Source organism: Carica papaya, chromosome 6 (genome assembly GCF_054855325.1).
Source record: "Carica papaya isolate Zhongbai chromosome 6, ASM5485532v1, whole genome shotgun sequence".
NCBI classification, from domain to species: Eukaryota; Viridiplantae; Streptophyta; class Magnoliopsida; order Brassicales; family Caricaceae; genus Carica; species Carica papaya.
The window spans coordinates 20,697,088-20,710,075 of NC_142314.1; the positions used below are offsets into that span (position 1 = coordinate 20,697,088).

The window sequence follows — 12,988 nt, forward strand, 5'->3', positions numbered from 1 at the left end:
GATCTAGGATACTAAAAGAGAAAAGGTTGATAGTTATCACATTAAGAGCATACGAGATGGTAGGTTTAAGGATTGGGCATATATACCCTCTGTTGAGGCTTCGGGAGGAATTATGATTACTTGGGATACTATGATAGCCACCAACATAGACACAGTCGAGGGAAGCTATTCACTCCCAATTCTCTTAAACATAAAAGGAAAGGTATGTTGGTGGTTCATCAGTGTCTATGAGCCAATTATGTATAGAGAGGTCTTCTTTTTTGGAGGAGTTATCGTATTTCGCAAGATTTTGCAACAAATTTTGGTGCTTAGGAGGGGATTTCAATGCTTGTAGGTTTTTGCAGGAAAAGGTGGGAGGTTGATGAGGCATGACTAAAACTATGCATAATTTCAATAACTTCATTTATGAAAATGGTCTTAGAAACCTATCATTAAGTAATGCATTGTTCACTTGATTAGTTGATAGACGGAGCATTGTGTCATCAAGTTTGGATTGCTTTCTAGTCTCTACAATTGGGAGGACAACATTCCCAAGGCTAATACAAGAAACTCTTCTTAGGCCAGTTTTTAATCATTTCCCAATTCTCTTGGAATCTCAGTGCATTAATTTGGGTACCTCACCTTTTAGGTTTGGAATATGTAGTTGAATCACCCGGGGTTCAAAAACTTGGTGGGGGTAGGGTAGGTGCAGAATGATGGTCTCAATTAGCAAGGCTTTAGGTTTATGAGCAAGCTACAAAGTTTGAAAGAAATCATTAAAAAATGGAAAGGAGGAAATCGGCAATATCTTTGTGAAAAGACAAGTATTTTGGATGAATTGAATAGCTTAAATAAATTAGATCTAGAGGGCAACATTTATTATGAACAAAGGAGACTTGTAGAGTTGAGGAACGAACTAGAATTGGTCTTAGTTTATGAGGAAATAGGTTCTAGACAAAAAATTAAACTCAAATGGGTTAAGGAAGGGAATGCCAATACCAGTGAGCTGCAGATTCTTGGATAGTCATGGAGGAAAAGGGGTTCGGGTCAAGATGGAGGAGATAGATCCAAGCTATTTTTCCTGATGTGAGAGGATATAGGGAGGATTAAATCAACTTTTATAACCCACTCAATGTATGCAATACCGAAACTTAACCGTTTAGAAAATCCATCCATTTAATTAAATCTACAATTTTAAAAGGAATGTAAAAATAAATATTAGAAAAAATAAAATAAGGAAAGGAGAAACACTACGGACTTACCGATAAATTGATCCCCATTTCTTAGCTTAATAAGACTTTTGAAGATTTATGCTTCTTAAAGAACTTGAAGAAGCTAAAAATTAGTAAAATGCTAATTGAAGAAAAGTTTAAACTTTCAAGAATTTCTCTCAAATTGATTGTAATTGAATGTGTTTACAACCTATGGGTAAAGACCTATTTTTAACCTTCATCGGGATAATTTTAGATGATTACAATCTCTTGAAAAAATTAATAAAATAATATCTTATATAAAATTTTATCTAATTTTAGAATAATTACATAATAAAATATTTATTTTGTTCTAATTAAATATAAGATAATTAATTAAATAATCATAGGAATATAATTTACGTTAAAATAATAATAGGATAAGGTTTTAGGATTAAAATTACATAATAAAATAATATCTTGGGATAACTCTAAAATTAAAATATTATATAATTTAATTCCTGGATAGATTTAAAATTTTAAATATATTAAATAATAAAAGATACTTATCATGTGAATTTGTTGAATTTGGTCTTAAAACTCACATGGAGCATATGGTAAAAAGAAGTCCAAAAGCATGCCATCTCTTCCCCTTCCCCACACACGTCACACACATACCACTCGTGCGGGCTAGGGAAGCCCGCTTGCGTGCATGCAGCTTGGACCGGGCCCCGTGCGTGTGCAGCCCTTGGGCCTTACGGCTCCGCGGCCCGCTCGACCTTTTCCTCAGCTAGGTCCGCAATTGCTGTTGGGCCGGTTGCGGCGGCCTACTTACTGGGCCGTTCGATCGGCTCGGTGGCTTCTCCATTGAGTGCGGACTCGTTGGGTCGAGCCTTGGGATAAGGGCCGCAATTGCTGTTGGGCCGGTTGCGGCGGCCTACTTGCTGGGCCGTTCGATCGGCTCGGTGGCTTCTCCATTGAGTGCGGACTCGTTGGGTCGAGCCTTGGGATAAGGGCCGCAATTGCTGTTGGACCGGTTGCGGCGGCCTACTTACTGGGCCGTTCGATCGGCTCGGTGGCTTCTCCATTGAGTGCGGACTCGTTGGGTCGAGCCTTGGGATAAGGGCCGGCCCTCAGGTCGCCTCACTAGGCCCCCATCGGCCCACTTACATGGACATGCGGCATGGGCCATTTGTTCTCCTCTGGTGTGGAACCTGCTAGCCTGCGGGCTAGGCCAAGCGGGCCGTGGGGTTGTCAGGTAACTCGAGTCGCCCACCCACCCACGGATGCTTCCGCTCCATGTGCGGCCTCGGATGCGCCACCTTCGTCTTCCTGAATCAACTGAAAGCTCACAACTCATCATCTTCAATACTTTCTTGGGCTGATTGTCTTGGTGGCTCATAAGGTTTCCTGGTCTTGATGGCATTAATGATCCACCTTATCCAATCTAATCTTGCACGAACTGGATCTTCGGGCTTCACAGGATTGGGGCTTGTCGTCGAATCTCAACTTCATTTTCTTGGTATAGGTTTCTTCCAGATTTTGTTTCTGGGTTGGCACGAATTCTGATTGTTACTTACCGGGTAACTAGGATGCCTTCTTACGGTCACGTCATGTTCTCTACCTTTTTCTTAGCAATTATGAATGGGAAACTTCAGGAGTGGGTTAAGTTATTTGGTGTTTGACGCAAGGAGACCCACCTTCATCTTTTCTATTCATTGTTGGAGAAATGAGGAACTAGGTTAAAAGGTATAGAGTCTATTATACTCTATTTAGTGAATTAGGTTAAAAGTTATAAGAGCAGATTGCACTCTATGTAATTAATTGTAATGAACTATCTACTTTTTTCATCATAGAAAACCTGTATATATGAGGTTTAAAATATGTTTAAAATATGCATTTAGTTTGCTGTATAATTTTGTGTATCATCTCTTCTACTATATATCATTCTGAAGTAATTTTTCATATGCTGTATGATCCATTTTCGTGTCTTGGTCTTTTTCTTAATCCCGTTTTCCACTTGACCATAACAAGAAATATAGAAAAAGTGGTTAAATTGATCGAGTTACTTTGTGATGGCCATCTGTTACAATGTTACTCACTGTTATTTATTTTATGATTCAATTGAGGTCTGTATGAAATTTTAGAGAGACTTCAACTAATGTGATCCTTAGCTGATTTTATTACTCATATTTTTTAGTATTGAAACACCTATTTCTCTTTATCTGAAGAAAATATATTTTTTAATAATAATTTGACATTCAATTTGTTTCACAACAGTATTTTCTAGTTCTTATTCTTATATATATATATATATGGATGTTTATGCATAACAACTTCTATGTGTTTGTATGTTAACCAAAATCTTTTTTGGAGTAGAAGTATATTTTTTATTAAAAAATTTATTAGATGAAGAAATGGGAAATGCAAGCAGGAAAAAAGAGCCAATCGTGGAGCATAGAAAGAGGAATCCCCTAAAGAAACAAATGCTTTAGAGGATAACCTATCCTAGAGAAAGAGGACAAAGTAGAAAAAAGTGGGTGGAGGGTGACAGGAGGATAACAATCTACTTCAAAACAAGCTCATTCCAATCCCTTTGTGTAGAAAATAAAAAGGAAATTGTATAAAAGGACAGACTTTAGCGTCAAAAGAGGAAAAAGAACACTGCTACGTTTCAAAGATTGACTGAAACAGACTGTTGCTTAAAGATTCTCTCCTATTTCTCTCCAAAAAAAGGAGTCATAAACCTGCGAAATAGCCCCTCTTGGAAGGCTGAAGCCGCATAAAGAAGTAGAAATGAAGAGCAATCTCAAGAAAGAAAATTTTGTTCTCTTCAAACTCTTTGGCTAAGGATCACTGTCTTATCTAGGGTTTTTCTTTTTAAGGATCACTATCTTATCTAAGGATCACTTTATTTTCTAGCTAGTGTTTTAATTTTCAACTGCTACACATGTTTTTATGCATAAGCATATACTAATATTGAAAATAAAGATTTGAAAAAGTTGTATGCATATAATTTGGTCCAACTCGATTAATTTTCTAGAGAAATCAAGGTAATGGCTTGTATTTCAGTATCCCTCTAGCTTCCTCCTAGCATTGTGGTATTTTATGAACCGATGTGTCATTGACATGATATTGCTCACTTATTGGCAGGCGGTATGTTGCATACAACTTGACACCTGTAGCTGGAGTGGCAGCACATATATCCCGCAATGGCCACCCAACTGATGATCATCCACCAAGCTCCATCATGTCCCCTCTGCCTCTCTCTGGTGCTGTAATCCTACCTGTTACTGTCCTTGGATGTTTCCTTGTCCGTCATAATGGTGGTCGTTTTCTTTTCAAGTACCAGGATATCCAAATTTTGTTTGAGGCACAACTTGATGCTGTAGATGAGTTGATGGAAGCGTGGAACAGAGAGTTAATGTCTTGCGTTCGTGATTCCTACATTGAAATGGCGCTAGAAATGCAGAAGTTAAGAAGAGAGTCTTTGACTTCTCCAATTGAGTCAACTTCAGTTGCTTTGTCTTTGAAGCCTTGCAGTAGCCAACTTTACTCTTTCTGGCCAAGGTCTGATGGACATGCTTCAATTAATCAGCCTGGTGATGCCAATAACTTAGCATCAGAAATGTTTAAGGCAGATTGGAAATGCCTGATTGAACAAGTTATAAGGCCTTTTTATGCTCGTGTTGCTGACCTTCCTTTATGGCAGCTGTATTCGGGAAATTTAGTCAAGGCTGAAGAAGGGATGTTCCTTTCGCAACCTGGGAATTCAGTAGCTGGAAATTTGCTTCCAGATACAGTTTGTAGCTTTGTTAAGGAGCATTATCCGGTGTTTTCAGTGCCTTGGGAGTTGTTAGCTGAAATCCAGGCAGTGGGAGTATCGGTTCAAGAAGTCAAACCTAAGATGGTTAGAGATCTTCTTCGGATTTCATCGACATCTATTGTTATGCGATCAGTTGCTACTTATGTTGATGTTCTTGAGTATTGCTTGTCTGATATTCAGTTCCCTGGATCAACAAATTTTCATGGAAATGATGCGTTAAGGGAGTCAATAAATTCTAGTTCTATTGACAGAGCAACAACTGAAGTGGGCAATGATTCTGCCTCTGTATCAGTATCTAGTACAAGGAGTCTCCACGATTCAGCTTCACAGAGTGTGACAAGTTCAGGTGATGCTCTCGAAATGATGACAAGCTTGGGTAAGGCTTTATTTGATTTTGGCAGAGGGGTTGTTGAAGACATTGGTCGGGCTGGAGGGCCAGTAGTTCAAAGAAGCAGTGTTGCTGGTGGCAGTAGAAGTGGCATACAAAATGGAGACCACATGCTACTATACGTAACTAGAGAGTTGAAAGGCTTACCATGTCCAACTGCTGCAAATCATCTAGCTCGATTAGGTGTTAATGAACTTTGGTTTGGAAAGAGGGAGCAGCAGATGTTGATGTCACCTTTAGCAGCAAAGTTTATAGACCCAGCAGTATTGGATAGATTAATTCTGGTTGATATTTTTTCAAAATGTGCTACTCACATGTTATTAAAAGTAAAGACTTTCTCCCTTAGCTTATTGGCTGACAATATGAGGTTACTTTTTCAAGATAACTGGGTAAATCATGTGATGGGATCAAATATGGCTCCATGGTTTTCATGGGAGAGCACATCCAGTTCTGGCAGTGAAGGTTGTCCGTCACCTGAGTGGATAAAACTGTTCTGGAAAAATTTTAGTGGGTCATCAGAAGACCTTTCAGTCTTTTCTGAATGGCCATTAATTCCTGCCTTTCTTGGAAGGCCAGTTTTATGCCGTGTAAGGGAGCGCCATTTGGTCTTCATTCCACCTCCATTTCTAGATCCAACCTCTGGCAATGATGTTAGGAATGTAGGTGATACAGAAGCCAATCCAACTTTCACATCTGACTCAATCGAAACTTATGCATCAGCATTTGATGCAGTCAGAAATAGGTATCCTTGGTTGTTATCACTGCTGAACCAGTACAATATTCCTATTTTTGATGTTTCTTTTATGGACTGTGCTGCTCCTTGCAATTGTTATCCGTCACCTGGTCAGTCATTAGGGCAAGTAATTGCATCCAAACTTCTTGCAGCTAAACAAGCTGGCTACTTTGCTGAAGTTACTTATTTCTCATCTTCAGTTCGAGATGGACTTTTTTCTCTTTTTGCAAATGATTTCCTTTCCAATAACTCTAGATATAAAAGAGAAGAGCTTGAAGTATTACGTTCACTTCCAATATATAAAACTGCTGTGGGGTCGTACACACAATTGGAGAATCAAGATCTATGTATAGTCTCTGCAAATTCATTCCTTAAGCCACATGATGAGGCTTGCTTTTCATATCCCACAAATTCAATTGAATACTCTTTCCTTAGAGCACTTGGAGTCCCTGAGTTGCAAGATCAACAGATTTTTGTTAGATTTGGTTTGCCTGGGTTTGAAAGCAAGTCTCAGGCTGAGCAGGAGGATATATTAATTTATCTATATGCTAACTGGGAAGACCTCCAAGCTGACTCTACTGTTGTTGAAGCTTTAAGGGAGGCTAAATTTGTGAGAAATACAGATGAATTTTCCCCAGATCTGTTTAAGCCAAAGGATTTGTTTGATCCTTGTGATGCTTTGCTAACATCTGTTTTCTCTGGTGAGAGGAAAAGATTTCCTGGAGAAAGGTTTACTACAGATGGATGGCTTCGCATTCTAAAGAAACTTGGTCTTCGAACAACTGTGGAGGCTGATGTTATGCTTGAATGCGCGAAAAGAGTAGCATTTCTTGGAGTTGAGTCGATGAGGTCAACTACAACTGATGATTTTGGGAGTCAGTTTACACACTATCAAGATCAAGTTTCTAAAGAAATATGGATGTTGGCTGGATCTGTTGTTGAGGCTGTATTCTCAAATTTTGCCGTCCTTTATAGCAATAGCTTCTGTAGTAGTCTTGGCAAGATTGCTTTTGTGCCTGCTGAATTTGGCCCCCAAAATGTTGGTGGCAAGAAGGGTGGCAGGAGAGTGCTTACCTCATACAGTGAAGCTATTCTGTCAAAAGATTGGCCTCTAGCTTGGAGTTCTGCTCCTATTCTCTCCAGACAGAATGTTATTCCACCTGAATATTCATGGGCTGCGCTCCAGCTTAGGAGCCCTCCTGCTTTTTCTACAGTCCTGAGACATTTACAGGTAAGAGGCTATAACTTGCTTTCACGCTCCTGCAATTATTAGAGAAGATTATTTAACTAAATTTTGCCTCAGGTAATTGGAAGAAATGGAGGTGAAGACACACTTGCTCACTGGCCCATTGCATCAGGCATGATGACCATTGACGAAACTTGTTGTGAAGTTCTGAAATATCTTGCTAATGTTTGGGATTCCCTCTCTGCTTCAGGTTACTCTACCTTGTTCCTCTGCCATTTACATCTTGTCTTCTATTTGTTGTTCTCATCAATAACGCCCCTAAATGGCAAAATCTATTAATTTCGTGGTGTATAAGTTCCACTGCCCTTCTTTTCATTTGAAAAAGATCACAAACACAATTAATTGCTTTTTTGATAATTGTGAAGAATTAATTCTGACCTGTGTTTATTATTAAATAACTTAATTATGTAGGCATATTTACTAATATACCATTTATTTGTTCAACAATTATTTCAAAAAAAAAAATTCTAATATACCTTTTTCAAAAGTAATATATATATACTTTCCAACATTACCCCTCAAGTTTATGAATAGATATTGTCCATTTGCAGTTTGAAACAATAGCTTAAAATACTGGATTGCTCATGTTTTAGTGAGCGACTCTCCAAATTGATAATTGATGAACACATAGGATGTGCAGATCTAGCCACTGTTTGGTTTTCCTTCTTAATAAAATTTCTGTTCGATTTTAATGTGTTTAATTTTGTCATATTTTACTTGATTGTTGGTAATGCTAATCGTAGATTTGTTGTCACGATAAAGTCTCGTTAGTCTATCCTACTTAATCTTCAGATCTTTTAAGATTCTTTAGTCATAACAGTTTGCATACCCCTTGTGTTATTGCTCCAAATCCAGATTATACACTCGATCATGCCATCGAATTTTGTTTTTTGCTTTTTCATGTAACAAGACTTCCACTAAGAATATGCAGTAACCTATGTTAGATCTTCTATCCACTACTTACTCAACATAGTCAACATCAGTATAGGCTTTCAAGATTAATTCGGTGTCGTTTGAAGAATATACCTTTTCTTGGGGATCATTTTAGGTAATCTAACAGCTCTATAAGCTGCTCGGAGGTCTTTTTTGGGATTGACTTATTATGCTCTATACATATGCGTCGTATGACCTTATATGTGACTTAAAGTAAGTTTCTTAACTATTCTTTGATACATCTCCTTTTTGGCGCAAGATCTCCAATTTCCTCTTCTAAGCCATCAAACAAAAATAAAAAAGCACAAAAAGAAAGCAAAACTCCTTGCAATTATATTAAGCAAGAAGAAAGCTTATAGTTTTATTGAAATTCTCGCGCCACAAGCTTCTTTATGCAGCTCAACTCTCTCTCTCTCTCTCTCCTCAAGCTTCGAAAATAGCATTTAATTTGGAGTTAGGGTTAGTGTCAGTAAAGAGGGACTTAGTTTCTTCAAGTTTCCATTTCCATTTTTATTTCTATTCTCTACAATCACTACTTATGAAGATTACAGTGAAAATATGGCTGCTCTCAAAGTGGTGCGTGAGTCTAAAAGAGGTGAGAACAACACTGAGACTGACGAACTTGCTTATTTCACTGTTGATGAACATAACAAGAAAGAGAATGCGCTACTTGAGTTTGTAGGGTTGTTATCTCAAAATATCATACCAGACCTTAAGTTTTCTTAGGTGTATACGAGTAGAAAGATGATTTCGAGTACTGAGCCAAAATCGGTCCAAGAATCCAAATTTGATCCTGGAAAGGATAAGTTCCGAAACTTATACAGTCTCTGATAATGATAGATATCTATTGCACGTCGTAAAGGTACAAGAGAACATACTAAACACACATTGTATACTATCTCAAAATTTGTGTAATTTGGTAAGTACTCAATCCATAAAAATTTCCTTATAAGTTAAAATAATGAGCATATCCCTATGCAGTACCTAAGGTATTGTCAAGTGAAAAATAAGAAAATGCTATGAGTATGGAAATGCAAACATTTGAAAAAAAAATCATACTTAGAAAATGGTGTATCTATTCAAAAGTAAGAAATCTGTGGGACGTAAATGAGTTTTCTCAATCAAATATAAAGCAGATGGGACAATTAAGAGATGTAAAACATGACTGGTGGGAAAAAAGCATATATAGTCATATGAGATAGACTACCAGTAGTCATTAACGTAGTAATCAAGATAAACATTATGTGAAACTTGTTATCATTAGTTGCCCACTTTAATTGGCAGTTACAACAGATTGATGTAAAAAATGTTTTCCTATATGGAGATTTAAAAGAAGAAATCTACCTGAATATTCCACCGGACTTTGTTAAATAAACATGAATAAATAAGGTATATAAACTAAAAAAGGCATTGTATGAACTCAAGTAGTCGCCAATAGCATGGTTTGACAGGTTTATAAGGGTGATGATAGATCTGGGATTCAAGCAAGTTCAAGGGGATCACACTCTGTTCATTAAATACTCAAAGACAGTTAGAGTTACAACTATCTTAGTATATATTGATAAAATTATTGTAATAGAAAATTATGAGAAGGAACAACGAACACTAAAACAGTGTTTGAAATTAAAGAACTAAGTAGGCTGAAGTATTTTCTGGGAATTAAAGTTGTTTGCTCCAAATATAAAATTTTTATTTCTCAATAAAAATACATTCATGATATAGTAAAAGGCACTATCAAATTAGCATGCAAACTAATTAACAATCCTATTGATTTTAATCACAAAATAGAAATTGCAGAGAAATATATGTTAGTAAACAAGAAAATATATCATAAATTAGTTAGAATATTGATCTACATATCTCACACTATACTAGATATCGCCTATGCATTAAGTGTTATAAGTTAATTTATGCATAATCTGAAAGAAGTGTGCCTACAAGCAGCCTACAGAGTACTCCAATACTTAAAAGCATCATTAGAAAAATAAATTAGGTTAAAGAAGAATGACAAATTGCTCTTAGAAAATTATCCTGTACAAATTATACAAGGTCAACTGTAAGCAGAAGATCTACTATAAGCTACTCTATCTTCCTTATGGGTAATCTAGTCACCTAAAGAAGTAAGAAATAAAATATAGTTGTAAGATCAAGTGTAAAATCAAAGTTGGATAGTAACACAAGAAGTATGTATACTAGCATGGATAAAAAGAATTTTGGAAGAGTTTTAAATCAAGTAGAAAAACCCTATACGCCTATACTGTAACAATAAGTTTGTCATAAGTACCGCTCACTATCCGATGTAACACGATTCAACCAAACACATCGAGATCGAAAAACATTTTATCAAAGAAAATCTTGATGGTGACCTAATATGTACCCTACATATGCCTGTTAATTCTCAACTAGCATGTGTTAACTAAAGGCATAACCAACCTGGCACTCCAAACACTTATTGACAAACTAGGACAGATTATATTTACTCTCCAGTTTGAGGGAGAATGTTAAAGAGATGGTAAATTAGATTAAGTGGTGTAAAGGTAAATTACATTATTGATAATTAAGTATCTATTTTATTTTCAGTTCTAAAAAATCTATATATATAGGGTTGTAATAATTAATAGAATATTGTTGATTTTAGAAGAAAAAATAATTTTATTTCTCATCTTTTACATTGTTACACTTAAGATATTTGTAGAATTCCTATCCTATTGATAAGAAAATTCTTATTTTACTAAATTTATAATTATATGAAATTATTATTCTTATAAAATGTAAATTACATAATACCAACTAATTAAAATAAAATAAAATAATTAAATATTAAAATATGTTACTTAACACCCTCCCTGAAGTTGGTGCAAGTATATTACATAAGTCTAACTTGCAAACCAAGTTGCAAACTGAAACCAGATCTTTCAGGTAGCAGTTTAGCTCGGTTTGTCTCAAAAACTGGCTCGGGTTCGGCTCAAAAATGGCTCGATGTCGGCTCAAAAACTACTCAAAATCGAATCGAAAAAGGCTTGAATTTGGCATAAAAACAGCTCGAACTCGGCTCCAAAATGGCTCGTCACAAGTAGCTCGGCTCGTGGTTTTGCTTCCTCAGCTCAGGCAGATCCGCAGGACACAGCACAGCCAGAAAAGTGAAGCAGATCGTGTCTGCAATCGTGTATGAAGGCACAGCAAACGACGCGTCTGCTAAGGGAAGCAGATCGCGTCCAGAAAAGCTTCCCACGCGCGGCGGAAGAAGATGGCGGTGCATCTGTGCGTCTATGTGACGCAGATGGCCGGAGCGTGAGTTTGTGCGACGCGGAGGCTGGTGAGTTGCGGCTAGCAGCTCTGTGCGCGGATCTTGGCAGTGGCACAACGAAGCGGATCTGCACCAGATGCGACCAGATTGGTGAGACATCTGTGTGTGTCTGTCTGTCCCTGCACCAGATGCGACCAGATTGCGCAGATCTTGGCAGTGGCATGGCGAGGCAGATCTGCACCATATGCGATCAGATCGGCGAGATGTCTGTGTGCATCTGTTCATCCCTGCAGCAAATGTGACCAGATTGGCTGCTTCCTCTCTTCTTCTGATTTAGCGCTCTTTCTACTCAGCTTATTTTTGTTGTTTTAGGGTTTGGAAAGATCCTGAAATTAGAACCCCAAAATAGAGGGGTGAAGAGGGTAACTCTGGATAAGTAGGTACCAACCTAATTTATTGTGCTATTTTAGGGTTTATTAAGACCATAAATAGCTTTATTTGGCTCTAATGCCATGTTGCTTTAGGATAAAAAATAATTTTATTTATCATTTTTTAGATTGTTACACTTAAATTATTTACAGAATTTTTATACTATTAATAAGAAAATTCTTATTTTACTAATTTTTAATTATATGAGATTATCATTCTCATAAAATTCTAATTATATAATATCAACTAATTAAACAATAAAGTAAAATAATTAAATAATAAAATATGTTACTCAACAAATACACATCAAACCATTCTTAACATATACATCATTAAAAGTAAAGGTAAGACTAATCTTGACATTCCCAACTCTTGTCATAGTGGTTAGTGAGCCATCTGCAGTGGTTATTTTTCTGCTATTAGGACAAGAAATATATGTACTAATAGTAGGAGGAATATTTCATAGAATCAGTGAATACAATAGTCTATAATCCAAGAATGTACAAACAGATCTATATGAGGCATTTAAACTATGTGAAATAGGAAACTTACCTGAATGTGCCAATAGACTAGTACTTGTGGGATTTTCTACATATTCAGAGCAAGTTCTCAATCTTTCAATTTCCTATTTAAACCCCCTGTAGTTTGGAGTCTTGTCTTTCACTTGTTGATTTGTCAAATGAGTCTATCCATGGTTTCTCTTTGGGGCATTCTTATGTCTGCTGTCTTTGCTGGAGATGAGAGGCCTTTTATGTAGTTTTCAACACTTTTCATGTTGTGTCTCCATTTTTTTTTTGGCAAAGAGTGAACCATAGATTATCTCAATTCTTTACACTTGCTTTGGTTGCTTTTGTGTGGCTATGCTCCTTATTGGTCTGCCAGCGGACTTTTGGTCTGTTGGGCAGCATTCTTAAGCCCTCATTTGATCGGGTTTCTAGCATGATCTGCATTCTACTTTCTTTTACTACAACAGTATAGACTACCTCATTCAGAAAGGATAATTCTTCTTTCCTCAGT

At 36.9% G+C, this 12,988-nt stretch overlaps 1 protein-coding gene across 5 annotated transcripts in view; it reads left to right on the top strand.

Moving 5' to 3' along the window:
* LOC110824378 (Zinc finger, C3HC4 type (RING finger) family protein) overlaps positions 1 to 12,988 on the top strand; it is an 89,407-nt gene that overhangs the window by 71,246 nt on the left and 5,173 nt on the right. For all 5 annotated transcript variants that reach the window (XM_088222070.1, XM_088222071.1, XM_088222074.1 and 2 more), the window contains 2 exons: positions 4,323 to 7,347; positions 7,420 to 7,552. In XM_088222070.1, the coding sequence (XP_088078196.1) occupies positions 4,323 to 7,347; positions 7,420 to 7,552 (3,158 nt within the window). The remainder of the gene's footprint in view (positions 1 to 4,322; positions 7,348 to 7,419; positions 7,553 to 12,988) is intronic.